General features: G+C 38.2%; 1 protein-coding gene across 1 annotated transcript in view; it reads left to right on the top strand.

Moving 5' to 3' along the window:
- The window catches only part of CDC73 (cell division cycle 73), a 140,519-nt gene that overhangs the window by 109,517 nt on the left and 4,228 nt on the right, over positions 1-26,774 (top strand). The window contains exons 11-15 of the mRNA XM_042464342.1: positions 10,198-10,255; positions 12,848-12,883; positions 13,111-13,198; positions 19,800-19,961; positions 23,427-23,527. Coding sequence (XP_042320276.1) covers positions 10,198-10,255; positions 12,848-12,883; positions 13,111-13,198; positions 19,800-19,961; positions 23,427-23,527 — 445 coding nt within the window. The remainder of the gene's footprint in view (positions 1-10,197; positions 10,256-12,847; positions 12,884-13,110; positions 13,199-19,799; positions 19,962-23,426; positions 23,528-26,774) is intronic.

The following is a 26,774-nucleotide window of genomic DNA, read 5'->3' as shown; positions in this document are numbered from 1 at the left end:
TACAATATTGGAAAAGTACAGTATACGTTTGGTTTTTCAGTTAAGTAATTGGCTTTAAAATGAGAAATTCTCCAATTCTGTCTCTGTCCCTCTCTCCATGTGTGTGCATGCATGCATGCGTGTGCAGTAGGTGGCTGGGAAGAGTAAGTTCAAAAGCAGTAGCTAAAACTAAAGTTCACACTAATGATCACTTCCTTTACCATATCTGAAAGCATTTAGTCTTACGTTGGAGAGCTACCAACATGTTGTTAATTTTTTCTTCTTCTTTTTTTCATTTTTAAATTTTATTTATTATTTATATATTTTGCAAGTTGGTCGTTCTCATGGTAGCACTCATTGGGTATATTTACAAAACCTGACAATCCAGGGCTCCTGCAGATCCTGACATGTCATGTTTTGCATATATGTCCATTTTATACATTGCTTGGTCTTTTTTTCAGTCCATTTCTCTATTACCTTTGATTGGACCTTGCTTTTATTTTATTGATTTCACTCATCTTTCCTGTACAGCATATTTCAGGGATTACTGTATATACTCATATAGAGTATATACAAGAAATTTTAGTCAAAAAATTGACCCCAAAAACCTGAGTCACCTTATCCACAGGTCAATGTAAGTACTGTACTTTATAAAAAGGGAACCATCCCTTCGTGAAAGGTAAAAATGTAATCTGTCCTGAAAGCACTGAAACCCCTTTGCTCTCTCATCTATCCTGCCTTTAGCATTAGCACAAACAGTTATGCCTGTGTAATTTTCTTAAGTTCTTTGGCATTATTTTCCTTTGCTTCATCCTAGAGATCCTTTGTCACATGCCTCTAAATTTTACCCACGATTTATACATTTATACGAAATCCATAATTTTAGCCTCCAAAACCTTCCCTTGATGTATACATGAGGTCAACTTATAGTCAAAGACATACGATAGCTGACATCAATGAACATTAAATAAGAATCAAGTATTAAGCTACAGAGAATATACAAGAAGTTTATTCACTTTTGATGTCATAATTAATTATATCTTGGTTTTGTCCCAGATTAAGGTTTTTCAGAATAATAAGAACCCTCCATTGATATTTTCAGCCATACATTGGCTGTGTTCACATGTGGTACTAAATAATTTAGTGCAATATAAAAGACCCACAGCAAGTCTCAGGCTTACAAACTTGTCCTGAGCCCTTTCCCCTGCACATCCAGAAGGAGATGGTTATAAGATGTTATTTCTGGTTCACTGTGGTTTACCAAGTCAGTAGACTGGTTAATATTGACTGTGGCTCATTTCAAACAAGCCAATTTCAGACCATTGTCTTAACTAGTCATAACTAGGTTTAATCATAGTTTCAGGTCTGAATGACATAGCATGACATTAGAAGACGAAAGTTTTGTTTGAGTTGAAGGATTGCTGTGGCATGTGCCTACTCATTCATATAACACTAAAATAAGGTATAACATGAGGTGTAAACATGGCCACTTGTCTTTAAAGAGCTACATCCAAAATGTTTTACGTCTACTCAGATTGGGCACCTCTCTCTACTATGTGAACAGAGGATGGGTGGAAAAAATATACCACTGTGTAACCTCAAGTATAATAATCGATAATCTGATCATTTTCCTTTGCATAAACTTCTCAGGAGAAAAACCAAAAATCTTCCCCTATCCAGCAGATGGCAAGAAAGACCAATTTCTGCATGCCATTTCAGAACTTTATTTACAAGCTCAATTGTTCATAGTCTTCAAACTTTTTTTTCTTGGCCCATGTATCTGGACAATAGGGTCTGCCTCTTGAACAAAACTTTTAAAAATATCTTTATTATTACGATCCACAAAACTGATTTGGCTCATGCTTGCTTTTTTTTTTTTTAATTGGATTTGATCTTTTGGACTTATAAAATGTCATTTGGTTTATGTGCACCATACTAAATAAAAGTAATTGAAGATACTTTGAGCTTGAAAGGGTCCTTTATATGGGTTGGAGTTTGTTGTCTTTGATTTTCAGTGCTAGTTTGTTTAGGCATAACATTTGTAATGACAGAAACTAGTATATCTAGAACTGAAACTAGTAATGACAGAAACTAGTATATCTGTGGTGAATGCCAATTTTAAGAAAATGATAGATGTAGCAGTCTTCGTGTGGTTTCATTTCTTATTCATTATTATGAGTAAAGCATACATGGCAAAAAGCACAAGTCTTCGTTATTTCATATTCTCCCCAGTTTTGGAGTACTTCCAGTTTAAATGAAGTACAAAAATCCTGTACCATTCTGTTCGTGATCCTTTCAGTATACACTTCTTTAATTTACTGCTGGATTTTTGTTCCTTCTTCCTTCAAAATGCAAATTGTTTTAAACATAATTGAATAGTTAAACATATGTACCCGACAGAGGAACTACCCTATCTCCTCAAAAAACCATATTTGGGAGACATGCTTTGTATTTGTATCTAACTGTTCTCCTCCAGGCATTTTAGATTTCAACTCCCAGAAGCCTCAGCCAGTTTGGCCAATAGTCAAGAATTCTTAGAGCTGAAATCCAAAACATCTGGAGGACCAAAGTTTGGGAATCATCTTTGTAGATGTTCATATTAGCATTCTTTCCAAACTGATGTAGAAAGAAATGGAAAATCTTGAGTCTTCAGGTAAGTGCTGTTTTGTTTGCTGTGGCTGCTTTTTTTTTTTTTTTTTTTTGTGGCCCTTAAAACCACCAACAGTCAACCTTCTTTTCCTAGCAGCCCAATTGATCAGAAAGTTATGGAAGAAATTGATTTTCTAGCTGCATTTCATTCAGGGTTTAGGTTTGAGTTTGCAACAGAAACTGTCTTATTGTCCTGTAAGACGGCCTTTGCCAGAATGATGGGGGAGTGTGACCCCTGTTCATTCTCTTGGATTTCTCTGCAGTTTTTTTATACTACTTGGTAGTGCTTCAATTTCTGATTGGACAGCCAATTCCAGAGTTGCTGCTGGTTTTTGCTAAGTCCTCCCTTAATATTTAAGTGAAGATCATCCAGAGATTTGGTTTAATAAGTCACCAATATATTGATAACACCCAGCTTTTGTTTTCACAATCTTGGAAGTGCAAGTGACCACCACCATATACTTAAAGGAACTGTAGTTAGATACAGATTGACAGATACAGAGCAGGGGACATTCAGGGCTTCAAGTAAGAAATAAAGGTGGTGATTTTTTTACTGTGCATCTTATTTTACAGTTTTATTTGCTACTGGTGGTGACATTTTGCTGTTGGTTTTTACTGTTTTGCTATATTTTAACATTTTTTTGTTAGAGAATATTACTGTATGACATAAAAATGTTTTAAATAAATTAAAGCAGCATAAAATCCATTCTCAATGAGGATGAGATCCCTTTCTTAGCTATAATCTCTGCCAGCTTTAGTCTTATGAAGATCTTCAATAAAAGGAAATATATGTGCATGTGTAGTGCTGAGGCCTATATTACTTTTATTTGATCTCTTCTTCCTCCTAACTGATATTGACTTGGAGACATTCCTCTCAAATAAACCAGCCTAAAAGTTCATTTTCTACTTTTCCTCCTAACATCTATGAAGACAAGTTTGATCTGGTGGTTCTACTTGCAAAAATAATGCTTGTGGTTCTGCTTGTGAAAACAAGGTCTTCAGTGATAAGATCCATCTAGGTCAGTGGTTTGCACACTTTGCTCCTCCAGGAGTTTTAGACTTTAGTTCACAAGAAGCCCTAGCCAGTTTGGCTAACAGTCATGAATTCTGGGAGCTGAATTTCAAAATATCTGTAGAATCAGAGTTTGAGAATCAGTGGCCTAGCTGGTGTAGCAATGTGGAGGTTTTTTGTGGGGGTGGGGAAAATTTCTTTTATATGATTGATCGACTGATAAAAATTCCCAAGAGTAGTCCCACTGACCTTTGAGTCTTACTGGCCCCGTCTGGGCAATGTGAGAGGTCTTCTTCCAAGAAACCCGAAGACATCCATGTCTGTAAAACTGCATACATTGTCCATGTTGAGTGTACTTAAAACAAACTCACTGTCAAAGAAACGGAGAATGAGAAGTTGGCTGACTTCTCCTCCTCACATAGCTTTCATCTTTCTCAAAATAAGTTGGTGATGTTATTTGTCAGATGAGCTATACTGACAGCATGCTTTTACAGAGAAATGTGACAAGAGGCTTTAGTTTTCAGAATTACTGTATGTTTTGGGGGAGATTTGTGCAGTGGTTTTGCTCTGCTTCAGCAGAGATGTAATAACTGTTGGTTTTTCTTTGTAGTCTCAATGATCCAACACGCATGGGTTACTCTGCACTTGGGCAGAACTGATCAGAACCTTTTAGAGCTAAGTGTAGCAATTTTGCTGGAAACGCTGCCCACGCAGTGTACATGCAAACCATCAGGTCACGTTTTCCACTGCTGCTATTCCTTCCCCCATATCTATGTGCAAGCGGGTACACACACATACACAGTACAGTTCTGTGGTTTAAGATCTAAGGGAGATGTTGCCACACTGTTGCTGCCATCCTTCTCCCCCCACTCTACTACCTTATGCAATTTTTTATGGTGTAAAGAGATTTAGCAACCAGTTTTTCAAAACAGATGTTAAGGAACAACATGCTGTCCAGAACAGCAGTGCATGTTAATGTGTGCAGTGCGCTATGGTAGATATGTACTTTTTGGAAATAATCTGCTGCTGTTTCTACACACCCCAACCTCATCCATCATTCTCAGTGAATGTAATTCTGATATGTGTACTTGCAGAGAGTTAAGCTTTGTGAGTTCTTCCTATATCTCATATGTTTAGCTCATGTCTTCACTGAGGCTGAATAACCTCTATTTTACTCAGTCATGTATATCATTGGCAGGGGAGAATTAAAGCCAGCAGCTTTTAGTATTCAGTTCTCCTTGAAATTATAGATCTTTGCAACCTGCTTGTAAGAACATTTGCTACATTGAATATAACTTATTTGAAGCTTATGGAAAATAGTGGCAAAGAATATGAAGTCCTTGGCTCAGATCGGGCATCAGCCTTGAAGTTGGATCACTTTAGAGAGCTACTGTTCCTCAGCCCTCCATCTACAGTGTTTAGGAATCATATAGATTGATATTACACGGTTATTGTAAGACAGTGGGGAGATAGCATATGGAGCTTTTGAGGAATTTAAAGTGTTCATTTATGTTATGTCTCACAGTGCAGCAGAATAGTTACAAAGTAAAAAGCCAAGGCTTCCTCATTTTAAAAAAAGGGAATGGTAACAGTAGAAGCATAGTAGTAAAAACACTTCCCATCTTGATCAGAATGGCCCTGTGGAAATAAGTTATTGATTTAAAACTGTTTTTGTTTAAAACATCCTATTATTTAGAATGATGTTTGTTATCAACTATATTCCATTATAAAATACAGGTATAAAACAAGAAGGAAAAAGTGAATTCTTTAAAACAACAGAAGGTGTCCGAAGGACTGTTGCAACATGAATGCCATTTGAGGCTATATACTAGAGGCGGGCAATTTGCAGAAAGTACAAGAGCTTATTGTCTATCTTCTGGACCCTATAAGGATCATACATAACCCAAAAAATGGCATAAAACAAAGACAGCAAAACTAGAAGTCCACCCTGACCACTTTTGCTTGTTGGCTTTCCAAACTGATTGATTGATTTCTACATTCTGAGAGCCTTGTGGGTGGGATGAGAATTGAGGAACTGCCACCCACAACATGGCCCCCACCCCTTTTTGTGTGTATGGGGAAAAGAGCAGTTTGAAACAAGGGATAAGATCATTGGCATAAAAAAAATCCTCCCTATAAATCCTGCTTGGTGGATATTCTCTTATAAATACTCAGAGTGGAAGACTGAGAATATGGAGGTAGAGATAACTAAACAAATTTAAATGTGATACTTAGAGGTAGCTATACATTGCCCACAATTGTGTGCAACCACATGCCAATGCATTTTGCAGTTGTAGTGATTTGTGACACCTAACGCTGCAGCTGTGCAAAGGGTTTTATGACTGCCAGCATACAGTATATAGGGGTTCATAGTTTGCTATGAACCAGTTTAAATCTAAGAATGCCACTATGAAAGAAAAGGAGGTTGTGCTTTGCCTATTGGATAACCAAACCAAACCATTTTTATTCACAATATGTGATTATTCTTGCATGTTATTGAATTTCTGAAAGGAGATAACTGATTTCTAGTCTTCATAAGCAGGACAAATGGAGTTGGCCTACTATGTACCTTTCAGGGTGGGTTGTTTCACAGAGTTAAACCTAGTGGTCATGCTATTTAGAATAAACCACTGGAATGGGTAAGACTTATTAGTCACAACCAGACTTGATATAATGAGTCTACACTAGGTAAAACTAATTTTATATTTAGCCCAGTGACCCATTTCCAGATTTTAATTGTTAGGGGAAAAGGTGTAATTTAGATTTTGTGTAACAGTACATATTGTGTGTATTGTTGTTTTTTTAATGCAGTCTGCTCAATAATACTGCTGTTCAACTTTTGTTCACCTTAGTGAATTTTGCCATCTGCTCCTACTTCGACACAGGCTGTGTGAAGTGAATAAAAATTGTGAAGCAGCAAATTATATGACATAGTCATGGTGAATTAATTTGCTTACCAATTCATACTGCAAAAAAACTGGTGATTCTTGATTTGGTTTGATGGTTCTTGTGCTTGCTTGTTTGTTTGCTTTAAAGGCATCTAAGGGTCATTTTACAAGCAATATTTACTAAACAGAGATAATCTTTATGCTGTGTAAGCTTCCCACTCACTTGTCATAGCTTTGCCCATTTGGGAACATTCTGCTGTAATGTTTTCAAATATATGTAATCATAATGATATAGATGGTTGCATGGTTTTCACAGGTGATAATGAGCAAGGGTAATCTTTGCTTAGAGAAAATGGCATGTTTGCTTACTTTTCCACTCCTGTTAGACACTGATTTAGTGTCAAACATATATGTGTTTATTGGCAACTAATTCTGGTTCCATCAAAATGGTTCACTTCACAATAACTAATTTTAAAATAATCTGCTTGACTCATGTGTGTTAAAAGATTTTTGTCATGGTTGGCAAGCTGTTTCCATTGGCATCAGCAGTACCAATTTGTCCAGTGGAATTTCACATGTGAATGAAAGCAGTGATACTGCATTTTTACATTACAGTAATAACTAACTGTTTTGCATTTTGTTTTGTTTTTAACCAAATGAGAAGGGTTTTTTTAAGCTTATGAAGAGATGGCATAAATATTGCTGGGGTGATTCATACCAAAGACTTAGTAGCATTCTGCTTTCCAGATTAGATGAGATGAGCATGGGAAGCTCACAACGTGAACACAAAGACAGACCCCTCTGGTGTTGTTCTTATGTTATTGGATGTTTAAAACATTTGTCTGCCTAGTCTGCATGCATAGATATTTTTCTGTTTATAAGGAATGGTTGAGAAATGTTAAGTGGAATCACTTGTTGAAGGCTAGGTTTCAATTCTGTGCACTTGAATTAAAAAAATCCCACAAACTGAATTTACTGGCAAATAAACACACACATTTCTGATACAATATAGAATGACATTGGTTGGATTCAATAATCTGTGATTATTTTATAGTTCCTGGCACCATGTTTCAAGCTATAACACAATTACTGGAACTAGTGTGCTGTACTGTGAACACAAAATATATTTTCTTGTGTTCTTTGTTTATCAAGGAATGCAGGCTTTCCTAAGACAGCTTTTGTCCAAGTTTAGCTTTATGAAACTGGAGGTTTCCATTAATTTTTTAAAAATCAGAAACTTCTTAAATGTTTCTGTTTTAAAAAATTGAAACGTGTTTTTTTTTTTGGTGTGTATTCAAATCTGGTACAATTTTTAAATTCCATTTTTAAGTCATGGTGACTCAGGTTGGATGATCATCACAGGCAGACTGGACTCTATACAAAGCCTGGGACCAATGTAGAGTTACATATCACTGGGAGTATTCCCACTGATTGAAAGAGTATAGGATTTGGAATGTTCTTTCTCTGCACTGTCCATTACTTCATCCTGTTTTTGTCAGCATATCAGGCTTTCAATCCAATGCTATAGCCTCTAAGCTAGCACATCTTCAGTATAGGATTCCACCATAAAATAGTTGCTTTCTTCATTTGGCCTCCAAATTTCAAAATATTTCTCCAAATATAGGTATTGCAGGCAGATAACAGTGAACACCTCTATGGTTTAGTAACGTTTGTGGACTTTTGCAAGATAGTACTGATTTCGACCCTTGACATTCACGGAGGTTAGGGGCACAAGAACCCATGCAACAGTCAAAATTTGCGAATAAAGCGGGGGGGGGGGAGCAGTGCATGCGTGTGTGCCCCCATCTCCTTTCCAAAGCCTCAAACAGCTCTAGCAAGCTCCCTGAGGCACTGGAAGGCCAGGGGAGCACACATTCGGAGCTCCCTGAAGCCTTGGAACAGCAGGAAGGAGGGCACATTCACTTTCCCCAAACCCCTTCCCAAGGCAAGAGAACTGTCTTTCCCTGTCCTGGGTAAGGGTGGGGGTGGGGGTTATTTTCCCTAGGGAAAAGCCCAAGAGGGATAAGGAGGAGGAGTGCATACGCAGTGGCGTTGACTTGTGAACAATCAAAACCATGAGTTTCAAAGCTGCAAATGTCAAAGGACAACTGTACATTAAAAAAAACCTAGCCAGCAGTTTGCTTTTGAAAAATCAAACTCATGGAGGAATAAATAGATTCATTTAATGTGGATGTTGCCCATTTTCAGTGAAAAAGCCCAAATTGGTTATTGCTGGACTTTGCCACTTTTGCTGGTTCTAAATGGTAGGTGTATACCAAATATCAGTGGTGGTAGCAGTCCACACTAAAACATTAAAAATGCTTTAAAGCATACAGTTGCAATGTGAATCAATAAATACTGTAAATAATATGGTAATTTAAAATGAATTCTAGATACATTACTGTTTCAAATAGTTTTCTTAAGGTAGGCCAAAAATTATTGGTATACTGCCAAGATAAACATCTTCAAATCAAAACAGGCACACCAATGAGAAAGATAACCTTTTGGTAATTGCAAAAGAAGTGGCTGTCTTTTATGGTGCATAGAAATTCTGTCTTCATAACTTCTTCTTTAAGATTTGGTTGTTATAATTACTATCTCTCAACTTTGTGTTTAAAATTTTCTATTACCGTATTTTCTGGCGTATAAGACGACTGGGCATATAAGACAACCCCCAACTTTTCCAGTTAAAGTATAGAGTTTGGGATGTACTCACCGTATAATTGATTACCTCTTCCAACGCACACCAAATAAAAATTTAAAAAACATCAGATTTGATTTCAATATGATAATTTAAATTCAAATGCTTATGACATGCAAGTCCTTAGCAGGAAACCTTGTTGTATACAAAGCCTGCTTGGATTGGTCACCTCTCCCTGCCTGCCCATCCCTCCTTGTCTCCAAGACTCAGAGCAGTAGCTGCTTTCATACGATTGCCGCATATGGCGGGGATGCGGCCGTGGCCGTTTTTGAGCTTCCCTCACCATACGCGGCGACCACAGATTCTCCAGTCCAGCTCGGAAGATTCAAAACCTGCCCTATAATATGACACCCGGCGTATAAGACGACACCCACCTTTTGAGAAGATTTTCCTGGTTAAAAAGTAGTCTTATACGCCAAAAAATACAGTATTTACAATATTATTATCATTTGACTCCCTTGTTGCTATTTAACTAGCTGATTTTCATTTCATAGTGGACACTTATTATATGTTAATGCACTTGATATTTATTGTGTGTTTTTGTCACTTTTAGTAACTCTATACATAATAGACCATTTTACATTGCTGTATTACATCTTTTCTAATGTAGTCATGTGCTTTCAGGGACTTTTTAGAAGTTGTAGTTGAAAGCATGCGTTTACATGCACCCAACATAGTAAGTGGATGGCATCAGGTTGGATAAGCCTTGGTATAGATTCTTGTTTCCATTCATCAAAGTAACTTCTTTCTTTCTAAAAATGTGTATCAAATTGGCTGCTGTCAATAAAGGTTTGGAAGTCAGAATTATTCCTCTGGTTTTTAAAAACAAATAAAACTGTTTAAAGAATGTATTACCTATTTAATAACTGTTGCTGTGCTCTTTTCATGTAACAGCTCTGTATTTATATGTACGTAATTGTGATTTATGCTATATTAAAGGCTGGCTTTTTCCTCTGTTTCTTTAAAAGGAGGGAGCTTCAGCACGGAAGACCCAAACCCCAGCAACACAGCCTGTAACAAGGCCAGGTATAAGCGGTTTTAATAATCACTTTATATGTTAATGATTTTATTTTTTTTATTTTTTTTTATTTTAATCAGTATGTTAAAATGTGTTGCTAGGCTTCGGGTGCACTGTGGTTTTGTTTGCTTGATTTGTAGAAAGTATTGTGGCCCCAGTCTGTAATTAGTAGCGTATAACAAGGGTCCACTGTAATCTTTACATAAAATCACAAGAATGCAGCTATACTGCTCACTGAATGAATGGCAGCTTGATACAATGATTGCATTAATACACAGCTGTAGAATCACATTTCTTGCAAAGGAGACTAAGAATCTAACCCATCTCAGTACCATTGCCAAAATGTATAACAGTCACTTTGTTACATTTGGAAGCTCCTGGTGTTCCATGGGAAGAGACTTGACAATCCAGTTGATCCAAATTTTTAGTGTTTGGCATGTCCTTCACCTTTGCTTATAGGGCTTCCGTTCATTGTATATGAGTTCAAGAGAAAGGATTTGTTCAATATCTCAGACATCAAGAGGTATTCAACGTGTGCTGAGTTATAACAGCAACTGCTTCTTGAATTGATCATAGTAATAACAGATGCCATAAAAGTGCTGGTGGGCCATGCTAAATGGTGACCACATCAGGGAGGAATAATGCTGTTTAATAGGTACTAAATAGCAATATAATACAGAGAAATTTGATGAAAGTAAAATGTGTGTGGGTGTGGGTGTCTATTTGAGTTAGATCAACTCAAATGGCATCTTAATCGTAATAGCTCCTTGTGACTTCCCAGTGGGAACTATACATATTGTTCAGCTTTTCTAGATGCATCTATTAACAAGTTTTTTTAGGAGGATAATGGAAAACTACTCTTTAAATGACCGTTCTTAAATAATTTTATCCCATCTATTTTTATCAAGTGTAAAATAGTTGTTTTTTGTTATAGAATCAGATTTATCTAAAAGATCTTTGAAGATAGACTGTTAATGTATTTAGAGTTGCATGGTATTGGAATTCTTTACTGGTTCTGTTATCTCTGTGGCAGTGTGCCTGTGCTTAGAAAGGTCATACTGCCTGTCATATTTATCTCACCAGGGCTGTTGAGAATAAGAATGTGTTTGGAGCTGACAGGCAATGATACGAAAAGGGTAGAAATAGCAAGAGCAGAAATACATCTGGATAAATCGTCACACATGGGGTCACACTGCCAGATGCGATTTCACACACATTAACTGAAAGGCCTATACAGGCTTTCATCAGTACAAAAGCTGGCCCATATCATGGCTGACCTTCCATATTGCAGAGTATAAAGAAATAAGCAAAGTGCCACAAAGCATTCTCTCAGAATTTACCTAGGAAAGTGGTTTAATTTTTTAGTATTATTTATTGTATAAATATAGTGTAAACTCCACTGACAATCATGATCACTGGTGGCACTGTTTAAATTTTTAAAAACGATACTGTGTCATAATAGATACTGTTGTCAGAAGAGTGTCACATTGTGTCATTTGAAGTTGATACCAACTTCATCTGCAGTCCTATAAGTACTCAGTAATATAAGTACCTTACATAATTACGTAGTTTCTTAAAACATGTTGGCATTAGTGAACAGTTTCCCTGCAGCTTGGAGCAACATAAGATGTTGCTTTCATGGTCCAGAAGTCCTCACAGCCCTGAAACATGGATGAATGATTTGTTTCTGTTGCTTCATGCTTTCATTCTTGCATCATATTCATCTCAAGGCATACTGCATTGGTGACTATTGGAGCTGGTCTCCTCTTGTGGGCTGGGGCCTCATTGGGATGGGGAATATTTGTAATCAAAAGCTAACTGGATATTGCAGAAAGCAGTGTTGCTTGCAAAGATAAGTGGGAGAAAACTTCTTACAGACCTATGTGAGCACAGTTGATTAATAAGATGATTTCTAGATTCCTAGGCAAGAAGAATGTGAGGAGGCAAAGCCACACATTACCTGTGGGCCTTCTGTCTGAGGGCTGCAACTAATCTGTGCTAACAGTTTCGTTGTATTTCAATGTAACTACTCCTGGGTAAATTGAAGCCCTTAATTCATAGGGCAGTGGGCTTTCTGGCGGTGCAGTGGTTAAATGCTGCTACTGCAGCCAACAAGGTTGGCTCAGCCTTCCATCCTTTCATAGGTCATAAAAAGAATACTTAGTTTGTTGGGTGCAATTGGATTACAGACTGTAAACAGTTTAGAGAGTACTGAGTTCACTATCAAGTGGCATAGAAATGCAAATGCTATTGCTCTTGCTATATTAATTTCTATGTATGGTGAATGCACTGGCTATGTAAGTGCTTTGTATCCTTGATCTTCTTGTAGTGCTTACAATAATAAAACAACATCAAAAACAACAGCATTATCTCTTTGAAATTTGGAGGATAACAATGTGCAAGGCCAGCTAGGTTTTTGTTTGTTTTCTGGTGGCTTCCTGGTTTATCATTTGTTTCTTAGCCAGTATGAAAGTTGGAACTGAACTGATATTATTACTCTAGATTTGTTTATTGTGTGAATTTATTCTAGAAAGAGTTAAGCAATTTCATAGACAAACAAATTCATTTGCTAAACCAGTTATTTTGGTTTTCTCTCTCAGTCTCCCAAGCAAGACCACCTCCGAACCAGAAAAAAGGTGAGTTGTTCCTAACTTAATTGTCTCTTTTATAACCAGAAGTAGTGTATCATAAGTATAGAGTTACAATTAGTTTTAGATCTTTCATAGGGGTCTGTCTGTCTGTCTGTCTGTCTGTCTGTCAAAGGGAGGAAGGGGGCACCAGGGAAAAGAATAATGATGATAAATATATTTTGTTTTAATTGTATCTGCTAGTAAAATGTTTTTTTTTAATTCTCTCTCTACAGGTTCTCGAACACCCATAATAATTATTCCAGCAGCTACCACCTCTTTAATAACTATGCTTAATGCAAAAGATCTTCTGCAGGATCTGAAGTAAGTAGCTGAATAAAATATATTTCATAAAAGAGTATCTTCAGATGTGAAGTGGTAATTCATTCTGCAAGCAGTGCCTGCATTTTGTGACTGTAATTTGATTTTGTAGATGAAAACTGGTAACCGAAGTGTAGATTACTTGGCAGAACAACAAAAAACAGTGATTGTTGTAGAAAAACATGTTGTGTATCAATTAAGTTAGTATACAGATATGAGCAATGCACTCAAACCTGGAAAAGGGGCTTTACTTTTTAAACATATTTATTATAGTTTGCTTCCATTTTAAAGTCCTACCCTGTTTTTTAAAGTTCACTATGAATATTTTCCTAACCAGTTTTCTTAAAATGTTGTTATTCTTTGTGATATATCTGACAGATTATTTCAGGGAGTTGAGATAAAGTGTCGATTATGTGCCAGCTAATGGTGCACAATGTTTAACAGTCAGCATGATATAGTGGTTTAGATGCTGGACTAAGACTTTGTGAGACCAGGGTTCAAGTTTCTGCTCAACCATGGAAATCCACTTGGTTATCTTGAACAAGTTACATCCTTTCAGCCTAAGGGAAAGACAGTGGTAAATCTCAGATTTACTTCTGAGTAAATCTTGCCAAGAAAACCCTGTGATGCAGTTCTTGTAAGTTGAAGTCAGTGTGAAGGCACATAATAACAACAGTATATACCTTGCATTGTTAAAACTGGGGGTTAGTACAGCGCTTTCATGGTACTTTGTCGAGAAAATCCCTATACTGAAAGCCAGCACTAATTACGTTATAGTTGAGATACTTGAACTGCTACTTTTCGGCTATAACAATGGAATCCTTTTGGTGTGTGCATGTGTTTTGTGTGCCTTGAAGTCATTTCTGACTTACGTGACCCTAAGGCAATGGAATTTTCTTGGCAAGATTTATCATGGGATTATCATGGGTTTTTGCTGGTGAGATTTGTTCAGAGTTTGCCGTTGCCCTCCCCTGACACTGACCTGAGTCCTCACTTCCAAGTGAGGATTTCTCACTGAGGTAATGGCTTGACCATAGAATTAATTTAAATCACTTGAAGGCATTTTTGAATATTCAGGCTACTTTCAGAGCCACAGAACCAGTTACATGTAGTTTGGAAGCAATATTCAAAGTCACATGTCTTCAAATTAAATATTACAACTAGTTCAGCACCCTGATTTTCCACAGTCACTAGCCAGATGCTTATAGGAATCCTACAAGAAAGGACGTGAAGCAATTATCTTTCTCCATTAATCTTAGCTAGACAGTTCTTAAATCCTTAGATCTATCTGCCATTAATTTGCTTAATGACCTTTTTAAGCACATGACCATCACCATAACGGATCCCATAATTACTTGTGTTTTATGAAGCACTAGTTTTTCAGCTATCATGAATCTGCTATCTGACACTTTCCTAGAGTTTTGCACAGTAATGAAAGAGACAGAAATATATCTTTTTTCTTCAAACAGTTCATTATGATTTAATCGTTCTCCCTATCTCTCCCATCACAACTGCACCATTTCCCCCATCCCAATTCCAAGAGTCCTAAATGTTGTCCTCCGTCATTTTTTTCTAAACTAAAATGTTTTGTGTACTTTAGTGTTGCACATATTTTGGTATTTCCATTCTATGCATCTGGTATGGTTTTTGAGATAAGTGGGTGGTAGAGACTGGCCAGTGGAAATCTTGATTGCTCCATCATAAAATTTTCTGGGGAGAGGTTGTACCTTAATGTAAAAAATGTCTCAGATACTCTGATAATTCACTATGAACTCATTTCTGAGACATGGGGAGGCGTTACAAACCGCCGCTTTGAGGCGATCTCCCGGCGCTGCTGTTTGCTCCGTGAGGGAGCCGCCGCAGCCGAACCGCGCGGCTCCCTTATGGAGCAAAAAAGAAGCTCCAAAATGGAGCTTCTCCTGGCGGTGCGCTCATGATGCTGCGAGGTGCCAATGGCGCACTCGCAACGTCATTAGCGCTGCGCGACGTGCAGACACACAGCGTCCATTACGTCAAGATGGCGGCGGCCGTATGGAACGGCCGCCGCCATTTGTTACGGACAGAGTCCGTAACAGGAATAGGGGCATCTGGAAGAGATGCCTCTTTTTTAAACTGGGACGTCCTGAGGACGTCCCAAGTGGCGGTTTGTAACCCGCCATGGTGACTTTTTTTTAACTACACGAACACCTTTACATTCTGTAAGACCTGCAAGCATGCAAGTCTAACAGACTCACATGAAATGAACTTAACAAGTACCTTTGTAGCTTTTCTTTTAGCTGCAATTCCAGGTGTCTGTTTTTGCCACAACCATGGGTTTGGCATTTCAGTTGGAAGAAGTGTAGGGACCACATTTCAGGGGACACACAGCAAGTAGGGAAAGGTTTAAGCTCCATTCATTCTTCAGGGCAAATTACTCCTGTTCAATATCACTTTGTAGCTTATAGCAGCTGCTGGCCAATCATATACATGTTTTGGTGGGTTCTGCCTTAGGAAATAGGCATTTATTATATTATATATTGTATTTAAGGCACATTTTTAGAAGTCTTAATTGCCAGCCTAAGAAGAAATCTGTCCTTGACTTTGGTAACTGGAAAATGAATGTATCAACCATTAGCACATTTTATGTTTGAAGTCTTGATCTTCTTCCTGCACTGCTTTTATAGGCCTCAGGAGGCTGCACTGATTGTTTAGTTCTGATAGTTCTATCTCTTTCTTGTCCAACAAGTGCAGTGTTTTGCCACTAAAGATTTGTGACCATGAGAAGCATTTCTTTGTAGTAGAAGTCAGTATCTGTCAGTACACTGCCATGACAGGCACTCAGTGGAAGTAGTTTTCATTCTTTAATCTGTGTGCTTTATAACATTTATAACAAATGTTGGACCTACATAATAATTTAAATGGAATGCAAGATTTCCATTATCAGTTGGGTTTATAAAGCATAAAGATTAAAGAATGAAAACTATATCCACAGCGTGCCAGTCATGGTAGTGTACTGAAAGACACTGACTTCGCCTACTACAAAGAAATGCTTTTCATGGTCACAAACCTTTAGCGGTAAAACACCTCACTTGTTGTTATTTGTTAGTATGCTCCATTTTTATTTCCATCTTTATTTGCTTATTTATTTTGTAGTTTCCTTTAGTTCATATATTTTACAATCTAGTGGACCCAGAATGGATTAAAAGAACAGGGAAATGATTCTCTAAAAGCAACAAAAGTTCCATTGGGTGACTTAGGTCAGTTGTAGCAGCTGTTCTCATCTCTTTTTTTTCCAGCTGTAAGAGGCTTTTGCATGGATTGCTAGAACTTCTATTGCTGTAAGATGTAGGACAGAATAAGGATGATAATCCAAGCTGTGCCTTTGTCGTAGTCTCAGAAATTGCCTCCCCCCTTTTTTTCTTTTGCTGTCAGTTTCCTTCAATTAAGTGTTAAAGTGTTAAAGAAGAACTTTTCTATAAATGCATAAGCTTCTTTTTCATCATAAATATCCATGTAGTCCTGTATTTTACACTGCTTAAATATATAATTATGTTTTTAACACAACACAGAGGTAATATTAGTCATGTGTTACTTGTGCTTAGAAAATGGACTTTGGATTCATCTAATTCCATCCATTCCAATGCAGATACCTTGCTGGACAGCACAAGCCAGAGATAGTTTAACCGAGGCTTAAAAGCTGATTTCTGACTAAAATCTTGGATGTATACCATTGGAAGAACTAAATGCATTTCTGCTTCTGAGGCACTGCTAAAAAGTAAATGTTGGTAGTTCTGCTATAAGCATAGTGGCTACAGTACACAGTGATAATAAGAGAAAGGAGGAAGAAATCAAAACCAATTGCACTATAAGGAAGGGGAAAATATGAGAGATCATGGTACAATCACCTGATTAATGCATTGGTAGCATTATTTTTTACAAGTCCAGAAGAGGAGCTTCTTTTAAAATGGCAGGTCATTCATCTTTTATTATTGGTGTCAGCTTTTTCAGACATACAGTGGAGCCTTCATGTCAGTGGGCTGGTGATCTACCAATTGAATGCCATGGATCACCACGCCTCATTATTCAGTGGTGGTATGTCCACATGGACATGTAGATGCATCTACATGCATATTGCTAATGTTAGTGCACTCTGCATACCCCTGCATTATTTTGGGGTACAAATATTTTGTTATAATAGCAGTTACAGAGAGGCCATAAGCATGTACCTTAAAAGGGCAACTTTATGGCTGTGAATATTGCTGCATCCCACCCCCTGTTGTGCGCATTTCCTCTTAAAGATCACAGGCAAAGTTTTGTCAGCCTAAAGCATTAAGCCACTCTTTCTGCTAGACTCCACTGTACTTTCCCACACCTGATCCTATCCCAAATTCCCTGGGGTTGTCCTGATGCTATTACTACTTGAGTAAGTCAATGTCACCGCCATCAACCAAAAATATTCCTTTTGTAACTCTGGAGTTACAAACAATCAACCAGGTGGGAATCCCATTGTTTCAGGGATTCCTGGAAAATCCACCCAAGTGTCTCAAGACTCTATAAAAAGCCTGCCTTGGCACTCACATTTTGGCTTAGTCTGAAATCAGGGAGGAATGGTGCCAGATTTCATATTGACCCTTCAACACAGGCTGGCCATCCCCCCCCTCCCTGCTGTGTTTCAGGCAGCCTTGTTGAGCCACTGTCATTTTCATAATCCCTTGGTTGATGGAACCCCCATGGATGGGAAAGGTCCACTGTATTTCATATCAAAGTAAAAGAGACAAGAATGACTTGCTTAGAAAAAATAGTGCCACTGTTTTAGGCAGATGCATTACAAATTAGAAAAAAATAACAGCAGCAAGAATTTTGTTTGCACAGAAATGGAAAGTTAAAGACAAACATGCAACTGAAGAATGGTTGGTAAAGCCGGCAGATATTATGGAATTAGATACCACACTCTTTTAGCCTCAAGTCACCCTCTTTCAACCTCAGAAGATGCCAGTGGCAAAACCTTTCTGAAGAAATCTTGCCAAGAAACCCCCATATTAGTTTTTTTTAGTGTTGTCATAAGTTGGAAACAATTTGAAGGTACACAACAATAACATTATCGAATTGCATCTTTGAGTGCTGTGTGGTGAATTCTCTGTGGACAGCTGTTCCAGGTCCATCTATCCTGGTCTCGCATGTGATCAGTATCTCTGTTTAGTCCTTCCTGAACAGAATCAGGCAGGTGTGTACTTGCTCCCCTCCCATCTCTTATCACGAGTAGATTGTATTTCCCCTTTGTGAGTGAGCTTCTCTGCATCATGTTTTAACTACTAAATTCTGTACAGGACAAAAAAGTACTCCTGTGACAAATGCTATAGATTTAGAGAATTTCCCCCCAGATGTGGTTTCTACCCACCCCCCTATCAGTGGTAATAATGATACATGCAGGAGGCTGGAACTCAGAGGCATTGTTAAGATCTGCTAAAATGCTTATTTGTAGGTCTAATTCTGTGTGAACACTGGGAAACAAGTGTCTCTGGGATACTAAAAGGCTCTTTCTGGTAGGATGTGGGTTAAAGGGAAGTACATGTTGATCACTGTCTGAGAAAGGAACTTAATGGCTGGTAATTGTATTACTACTGACCATTCCCAACAAGATATTATTGATTAAAGCAAGGAATTCAATAAAAGCGTTGTCTAAATATGCTGTGCATATTTCTTTGCTTACATTGTTAATATATATATTAGGCATTTGGCCTGTCTACCCCTTTTTGTTTCAACATACTTAGATGATCCTAATGACTTAGTACTGTAACATCGATGTACACCCTAGTCAATAAAATCTTGCTGTCTGGATTTCTCTAATCCAGATTATTTCCTGTTTAGGAATTTTATCTTCCTTGCCGTGGTAAACAGCTATAATGCAGTCCTTCCCCCAGTTTGAAACTCTATAAACTTTAACATGCTGTGAACTCACAAACAGTGGATGATGATTGCTATTTGTCCTTTTGTTTGACAGCTATGTATGCTATTGAATATATATCAGTGTTTGTGCAGAGGCTGTGATTTCTTCTTTGCTAGGAGATTTACAACAGTTAATACAGCCCATCCTCAGAATTTATAGCTAAGTAATTGCTAGGATTAGATTCTTAAAACATGTAATTTCTGCAAGACTTTCAAGTCTTCCTTCTCAAGTAAAAACAGAATCTTGTGGCATCTGAGAGAGTTATTGTGACATAAGCTTTTTGAGGCTAGAATGCCTCCCCGCCCCCCACATTTAGTTTTGGCCTATAATAGCTAATGCACTAATAAATTTGTTAGTCTGTAAGGTATTGTACTATAGGATTCTTCATTGCTTGTGCTAAAACAGATTAATACACCTACTCATCTGGAATTTATTTCCAGTAACATTGTTTTTGATGTAAATATCCATTTAAATGATATACTTGTCTTCTTTTGTAGTGGTCTAGGGATTTTGTGAAATTGTTTTGATCAGTTTAGAAGCAGCTTTAAGGTTTATTGTTCAATGCTTCACTGCCAATTTCTGATTAATCTCTAGGCTGTGTAATGCCTGTTTTTACCTTGACTGTACAAAATCAATTAGTACCAGTCTATTAATTCTCTTGCCATTTATATCTTTAAGGTTTGTGCCATCTGATGAGAAGAAAAAGCAAGGCTGTCAGCGAGAAAATGAGACCTTAATACAAAGAAGGAAAGACCAAATGCAGCCTGGTGGAACTACAGTCAGTGTTACAGTACCATATCGTGTGGTTGATCAGCCTCTAAAACTTATGCCGCAAGATTGGTAAGGGGAGGGGCTTGGTTGGTTTTAACCAAAGTGTGAAATCAATATATCTACATATATTTGTTGTTGTTCTTGTTGTTCTTGTGTGCTTTCTGGTCATTTCTGACTTATGGAAATCGTAAGACATGGCGTTTTCTTGGCAAGCTTCTTCAGATACAGTTTGCCATTGCCAAGTCATAAGTCATTTCTCAGTTATGGAAATAGAAAATAAGTCATTTCCAACTTATGGTAATCATAAGACGAGCCTATCATGAGGTTTTCTTAACAAGTTTCTTCAGATGGAGTTTGTCATTTCCATTCTCTAAGGCTGAGATAGTGTTACTTAACCAGGGTCACCCAGTGGGTTTACATGGCCAGGCTGGGATTCAAAACCTGATCTCCAGAGTCATAGTCCAATGCTCAAACCACTATACCATGACATTCAGAATTAGTTCTCAATTTCTTGTTACATTAATAAATATATATACTTTAATCTTCAATACTGTGTGGCCCTCTGGGAATACAGAAACTCAAGGGGACAGTGAACATAGGATATTGGCGCAGTTCTATTCTGATTATTATCAGGAAGGACATTGTTTTCCTTTTTTTCAAATTACAGTGCGCCAGTGCCATGCGTGGATGCATTTTCCATGGCTTCCAGTGCACGCGTAAGCCACTTGGGGAGGGAAACAGTGGCGCGCCACTATTTCCTATGAGGCTCGAGCATAGGCATTTTTTCCTTACGTGGGGGGATCCACTGTACAAAATAAATTTGGAAATATACATTAGGGAAGCACAAAGGTTAGAGGTCCATAACCATTTTTGCCACCCACAAATTATTATTTTTCACTTACATTGTGCATGCATGTTTGTTTGTTTATATTATGTTTATGCCATAAAATGTATGCATGAGATAAATGAAAAAAGTAGAAAAAACTAATAGTCATATTTGTTTGCTTTCTTTATACTATTTTATGTTTATGCCAGAGCCAGTGTGGTGTAGTACAGTGTTGGACTAGGATGCTTGGAGACCTGGGTTCTAATCCCTGCGTGAGCATGGAAACCCACTGGGCAAATCAAAATCTCTCAACCTCAGAGCTAGACAATAGAAAATGATCTCTGAACAAATCTTGCCAAGAAAAAACTATGTTGGTGAAACAGACATAGTTCCTGAAGGATCAATGGTTTCTTGCTGTTTGTCATCTAATCTGTATCTGTCCCTTTTATCACTTTCTCGTCTCCTGGGTGTCCATGGTGTGACCAGCAGTAAAATCCAGACAGGCAGAGTTAGCATCAACTCTCTATTTAAGCATTCTTAAATAATGAAATATTGGAATGTTTATAGGAGAGAATTAACAGGCTCTCTCTTAGTCTCAGGCTTTCACGCCCCTTAGGGTGAAACATAGACATGTCAGTGTCTAAGAACATTTCTTTCATTATGTCATATTCCACATAAGGCATCCTATGTGGCAGGTAAAATTATACACTTTCATAGGGATTGAATCTTTATACCATTTGCATCTCTTTGGCAGGTTTCTCTGTAATTAGCACATGGAGGAACATTACCACCTTGACCAATATTACATATTCCCTTACACAGGGGATCCATTCCGGACCCAGCCACATAAGGGAAAAAGCACATAAATTTAAGCCCCATTAGAATTAATGGGGCTTGTTCCCGTGACATGTGCCACGGGCACGTGTCCCATTACTTCTTCCAGGGCATGGGAGAAGTCTTTACAGCTGGAAGCCACATATGATGTGGGCTCACTGTACAATCCCATCTGTACAATCCCATCTTTCTAAACATGCATCTGTTGACACACAGACACTCAAGGGCTTAATATCCTTGGGCACTGGTATATCTAGCAGCATATGCTAGATATCTTAATGGATTGATTATGGCATCCATTGCAATCACAATGGGAATATATATATAAAAAAATTAGAGTCAGTGTGATGTAATAGTTTGAGCACTGGACACTCAGGAGACCAGGATTTGAATCCTGGCTTGCCCATGAAACCCACTGGGTGACCTTAGGGAAGCCACACTCTCAGCCTCAGAGGATGGCAATGGCAAACTCCCTCTGAAGAAATTTGCCAAGAAAATATCATGATAAGCTCACCTTAAGGTCTCCATAAGTTGGAAATGACTTGAAGGCACATAACAACAACAAATATATAAATAGTATCTCTATTTAGTGTAGGCTGGTTGAGAGCAGAGATTCTCCTCTTATGAACATGATCAGTAGTTAACAACCAAAACAACACTATCAGTTTGGGCTGCCTAATAACCACAACTGTGTAGGTGGTAGATGCTCAGTCACTTCCTCTTTGTTTCCTTGCAGCTTTTTTATATCTTTCCATGCCTGATCAGCTTGTCCAGTGAGATAAAAAATGGTCACTATACCCTGTTTATATAGCTATCTTTCTCTTCTCCAGTCAGATTCTTAGAGGTGATGTAACACAGGATACAGTTGGCTGCCAGCAGATTACATCAGTCATCTGATTGTATCAGTCATTTCCAGCATTCATGTAGGATTCATTATCAGTCAATTCACTGTTTATATTATCATGTCTTGTTTATAATTGTGTTGGTGTTATGCCTGAAATGAAGCTCTCCATGACTCTCACACTCTTCCCTAATACATGGATCCTTCTGCTTTATATTTTATACTTTATAAACACACTATTCCAAGTCTCAAAATTTGCATCTTAAAACCAGATCAGTGCGTAGCGGTTTGTATTAGTGTTGCCATAAATTGGAAATGACTTGAAGGATCACAATAACAATAACCACATTCAAAGCAAAAATGAAATCCAACAGAATATCCTTCTTCCATCCTTCTGTAGCTCTCTGCATCACTCAAGAAACAGGCTGTGAAGGGTTTCTCAGTCTCCCAGAACTGGTTTTGAAGGCATGCAGAGGGCTGTAATGTGGAGGGGGATGTTTACTCCCATTTCCATTAGATTATTCTTTTTGTATCCATAGATGAAAGTCCAGCATTATACCCTACTGATGCTTTATCCAATCAGGTTTTTCACTTACTTCAGCGTAGATTGAAATTATAGGAAGGCCATATTCTTCATTATTTATTTATTTTTATTAATGTTTTAGGCCAGTAACCAAATAGTTACAGATGTTAAGTCATTATTCAAAACATGGCTATCTTCCTTGGAGGTCTTTAAACAGAGGCTGGATGGCCATCTGTCAGGGATGCTTTGATTGAGAGTTCCTGCATGGCAGTGGGTTGGACTGGATGGCCCTTGTGGTCTCTTTCAACTCTATAATTCTATGATTCTGTGATCTTCGAGGAGATAACTATCCCTGTATGATGGAGAAAGCAGCCTTATTATGAAATGTATTTAAAATATTGTGGACGCAAAGGGCAAAATGTTTTTCAGGAAGATAACATATATGTACCTTCATGACACTGTGAATGGCACATGAAGGATTCAGTGCTTCTTTCCCTTTTTATCTTTTAGGGATCGTGTTGTAGCAGTGTTTGTGCAGGGTCCTGCTTGGCAGTTCAAGGGCTGGCCGTGGTTGCTTCCTGATGGATCACCTGTTGATATTTTTGCAAAAAGTGAGCTTTTTACTCTCAGACAGTTTTTCGCCTTGCATTTGAAAATATATTATCTGTATCAGTGATTCCCAAAGTGGGCAGTACTGGCCCTCTGGGGATAGTGGAAAGATTCAGGAGACAGTGAGGGAGAGGTGGATGGCAGGGGGACTTTTAGTCCGAGTATTGACAAACAAAAAAGACAAGTGGAACCAGCTGCCTTTAGTATGTGGTAATGGGGGAGAAGCAGCAGCAAAAAGCAGCAAAAAGTTCACATTTCAGATCCTGCTTAAGCTTTGTGGGCTTTGCTGGAACTTGACTGGCAGGTTGGAGCTGCACTGCTGCTCCTGCTATCCTTCATTGGACAGGCCAAGTGAAGAGGTAGCAGAAGAAAACCATGTTTGTGTGTATCTTCTTGGTTGCTGTTCCCAAAGTGACTGGTTTCAAAGGGAGCAGTGAGCAAGCAGCTAGTTGAGCAGGACATGAGAAGCCTCTTGCCCATGCCAGTCTTTGCCTTCTGTCAACCTGAGAGCATTTGGCTTTCTTTTTGCTGTAAGCCCAGCATTGATGAGAGAGAGGAGCAGGCCTCGGACACTGTTGCAGCTATATTCACACATGAGAGCCTGAGGCGAAGAAGGAGGCAGTGATGAGCTGGGCACAGCTGAGGTAGATGTCACTGGACAGCTGGCTGCTGCATCAATAGTAGATCTAATACCAAGATTAATATCATGCAAGAGTAAAGAGGGAAGTAGCCTGACAAAGTTTGGGGACCACTGATTTATATAGTATTGTGATTGGGATGATGAATTCTCTAACACTAAGGATGACTGGTCATAGCATGAAATGTTCTGCTGCTCAAGAAACCAAAGTGTTCGTAGTCCAGCTTCTGTGAGGAAATGTTATATTGTCAGTTTGGTTTAGATTGAAACTCCAAACAAAATTAAGCTGAGCACTGGCAAGAGGACTAGCATATAAAGAAGTTAGATGACAGGGAACGTAGAGGCAGGGATGGAAGGAAGGCTATATGTTAGTGAAGGAAAATATATGGTCCTTCATAAGTTGTTAAACTGCAGCTCTATTTAGCCAACCATACCTGGAGACAAACACATAGGTGGTGGTCTGAGAAAGATGAAATCATAGGAGGCTCATAAGGAAACTGTGCCAAGAAGTAGCTTTAGTGAGTTGTTAGATTTATATACCCTTATTTTGAATCAAGATTGTTTCATGGCATGGCATGTCAAAGGAAACTTTATAGCATTAAAACTCAGCAAGGCTGTGCAAGTCAGGGAGTGAGGAATTGAAGGATGAATTCATGTATCCACACACAGTGTGTGCATATTGTGATTTATTTAAGCCAGTAGTTTTGGCTTAGCATAAAACCTCTGTCATAGCTGTTCAGCTGTTCCATTTCAGTATCGCTATTGGATAAAAATATATTTCTAGTTCACTCTCATTTGTGATGCCCAAATGGGCTAGTGAAATGGAAAAAATGTGTGTGCTAATGGTGAGGCTCAGGGGAGGAAGTACCTGTTTCCTAAACTCTTCTTTAGTATAATGGCCCAAATCCTGTTGGTTCACTGCACTTTAACACTTTTTCCAATCATACAGCAGTGGAACAGTCATGGCACAGATGACTTCTAAAGCTGGCCTCTCAGAGCACCCTGGCTCTGAAGGGAGGAAGCTAGGCATTGGTGAAATAGGTTGCTTGGAACTAGAAGCTTTCTCTTTTTGTCAATACAGCAGCCACAACTTTGTCTGCTTTCCCTCACTGCCATAGCATCTATAGCCTTTTTACTCCTGCTTGGCATAATGAACCAACGAAAGTCTGGACCTATAATGTGAATGGTCAACAAATGAGACTTAAATAATTCTGCTAGGGATTCTAAGGACTGTAGAATTAAGTGTTTATATCAGGAGGATCCAGGTTTAAATCATGACCCATAGGACTTGGGTGTGCAAGCCTTCATGTATGCATTTTTGTCTTTATAGTATCTAACCCCCCCCCCCCCCCCGCTATTCATGATGAAGTTCAAGAAGAAACACTTCTTGTGAGCACTAGCTGAATATATACTTTTAGAGCGTTGCATTTAATCTGGAACAGCTATGTGGCTCCTGACCTTGAAACATGCACAGAAGCCAAAAAGTTAGCACATGCAACCTGGCTATTTTCCACAGTACAGATTAGCAAACTGATTTATATAGATGAAATTTCTTTTAAAAAGAAAGAAAGCTGATTGCAGTAAAATCCAAGAAAAAGTGCAAATGTATCATTCAAATCCTGGATTAGACTCCATCTAGAGTACATCAGTATCTCACAATATCACTTTATACAGGCTAAAATCCTATAAAATGTCACTTAGACAAAGCTTAAAACAGTACTGTCTTTATCCTGTGTTTTCCAATCTATAGCTCTTGACCTCTTGTGAAATAATTTGTTTATTTGTGAACTGTATACCAATTGCTTCTGCAGAGAGTAATTTCTTTTATCCCTTCATATCAGAGAAGTCTGTAAGGAAGTAAGCATTCTGAATGAAAACTTTTGTATTTTGGCATTTTAACCAACATGAATATTTTATCTGAATGCCATTTTAAAGGTCTTCTTGCAATCACATGTTAATGCAAGTCCATTGAACTTGAAGGTCACTTTTAGTGGATTGATTCTTGTTCAATACCTTTTGCTCCTAACTCAAAGGATCTGTTTGACATTCATAGATTTCTTTGTTAATGCATATATCATTGGTAGATATGATTCCTGTGCTTTCTCTAAAATGAAAACTTGGTCTAACACAAAGTATGAGATTAGTATTTTTATTAGAAATGTTTGAAATGCCCTTGATGCATAGAGATGATGTACTCAACATTGTTAATGCAGAAAGATGTTGAATGGGTGAGCCGGGGGGGGTCCACCTGTAGGCATTTTACCAAACTTGCTTTCAGTCCTGTGCATTCTGATTCTTTGTATATGTGCATGCTAAAGGAAGGCAGTTTACAGCCCCCCCCCCCCCCCGCACGCATAAACTGTAGAGGTAAGAGGTACATTTAGGAAACTGGATCTTTTTTGAGACTGCATCTTCACAAAGAATATTTGAACACGGTCCTTTTAATGTTAAAAGTGGCTTGGATGAACAGAAACAACCTGTCAGACACATACCATGACAACACTGGCCTGATCAACACTGATGCAGGATAATTGTACCATTCACCTTGCTGTAAATCTGTTTAAGAGGCCACTGGGTACAGAAGAGCTATATTTTTCATTTCTGTAACTTAG

The sequence above is a fragment of the Sceloporus undulatus genome, chromosome 4 (genome assembly GCF_019175285.1).
Source record: "Sceloporus undulatus isolate JIND9_A2432 ecotype Alabama chromosome 4, SceUnd_v1.1, whole genome shotgun sequence".
Lineage (NCBI taxonomy): Eukaryota > Metazoa > Chordata > Lepidosauria > Squamata > Phrynosomatidae > Sceloporus > Sceloporus undulatus.
This window is presented reverse-complemented; position numbering and strand designations above follow the sequence as displayed.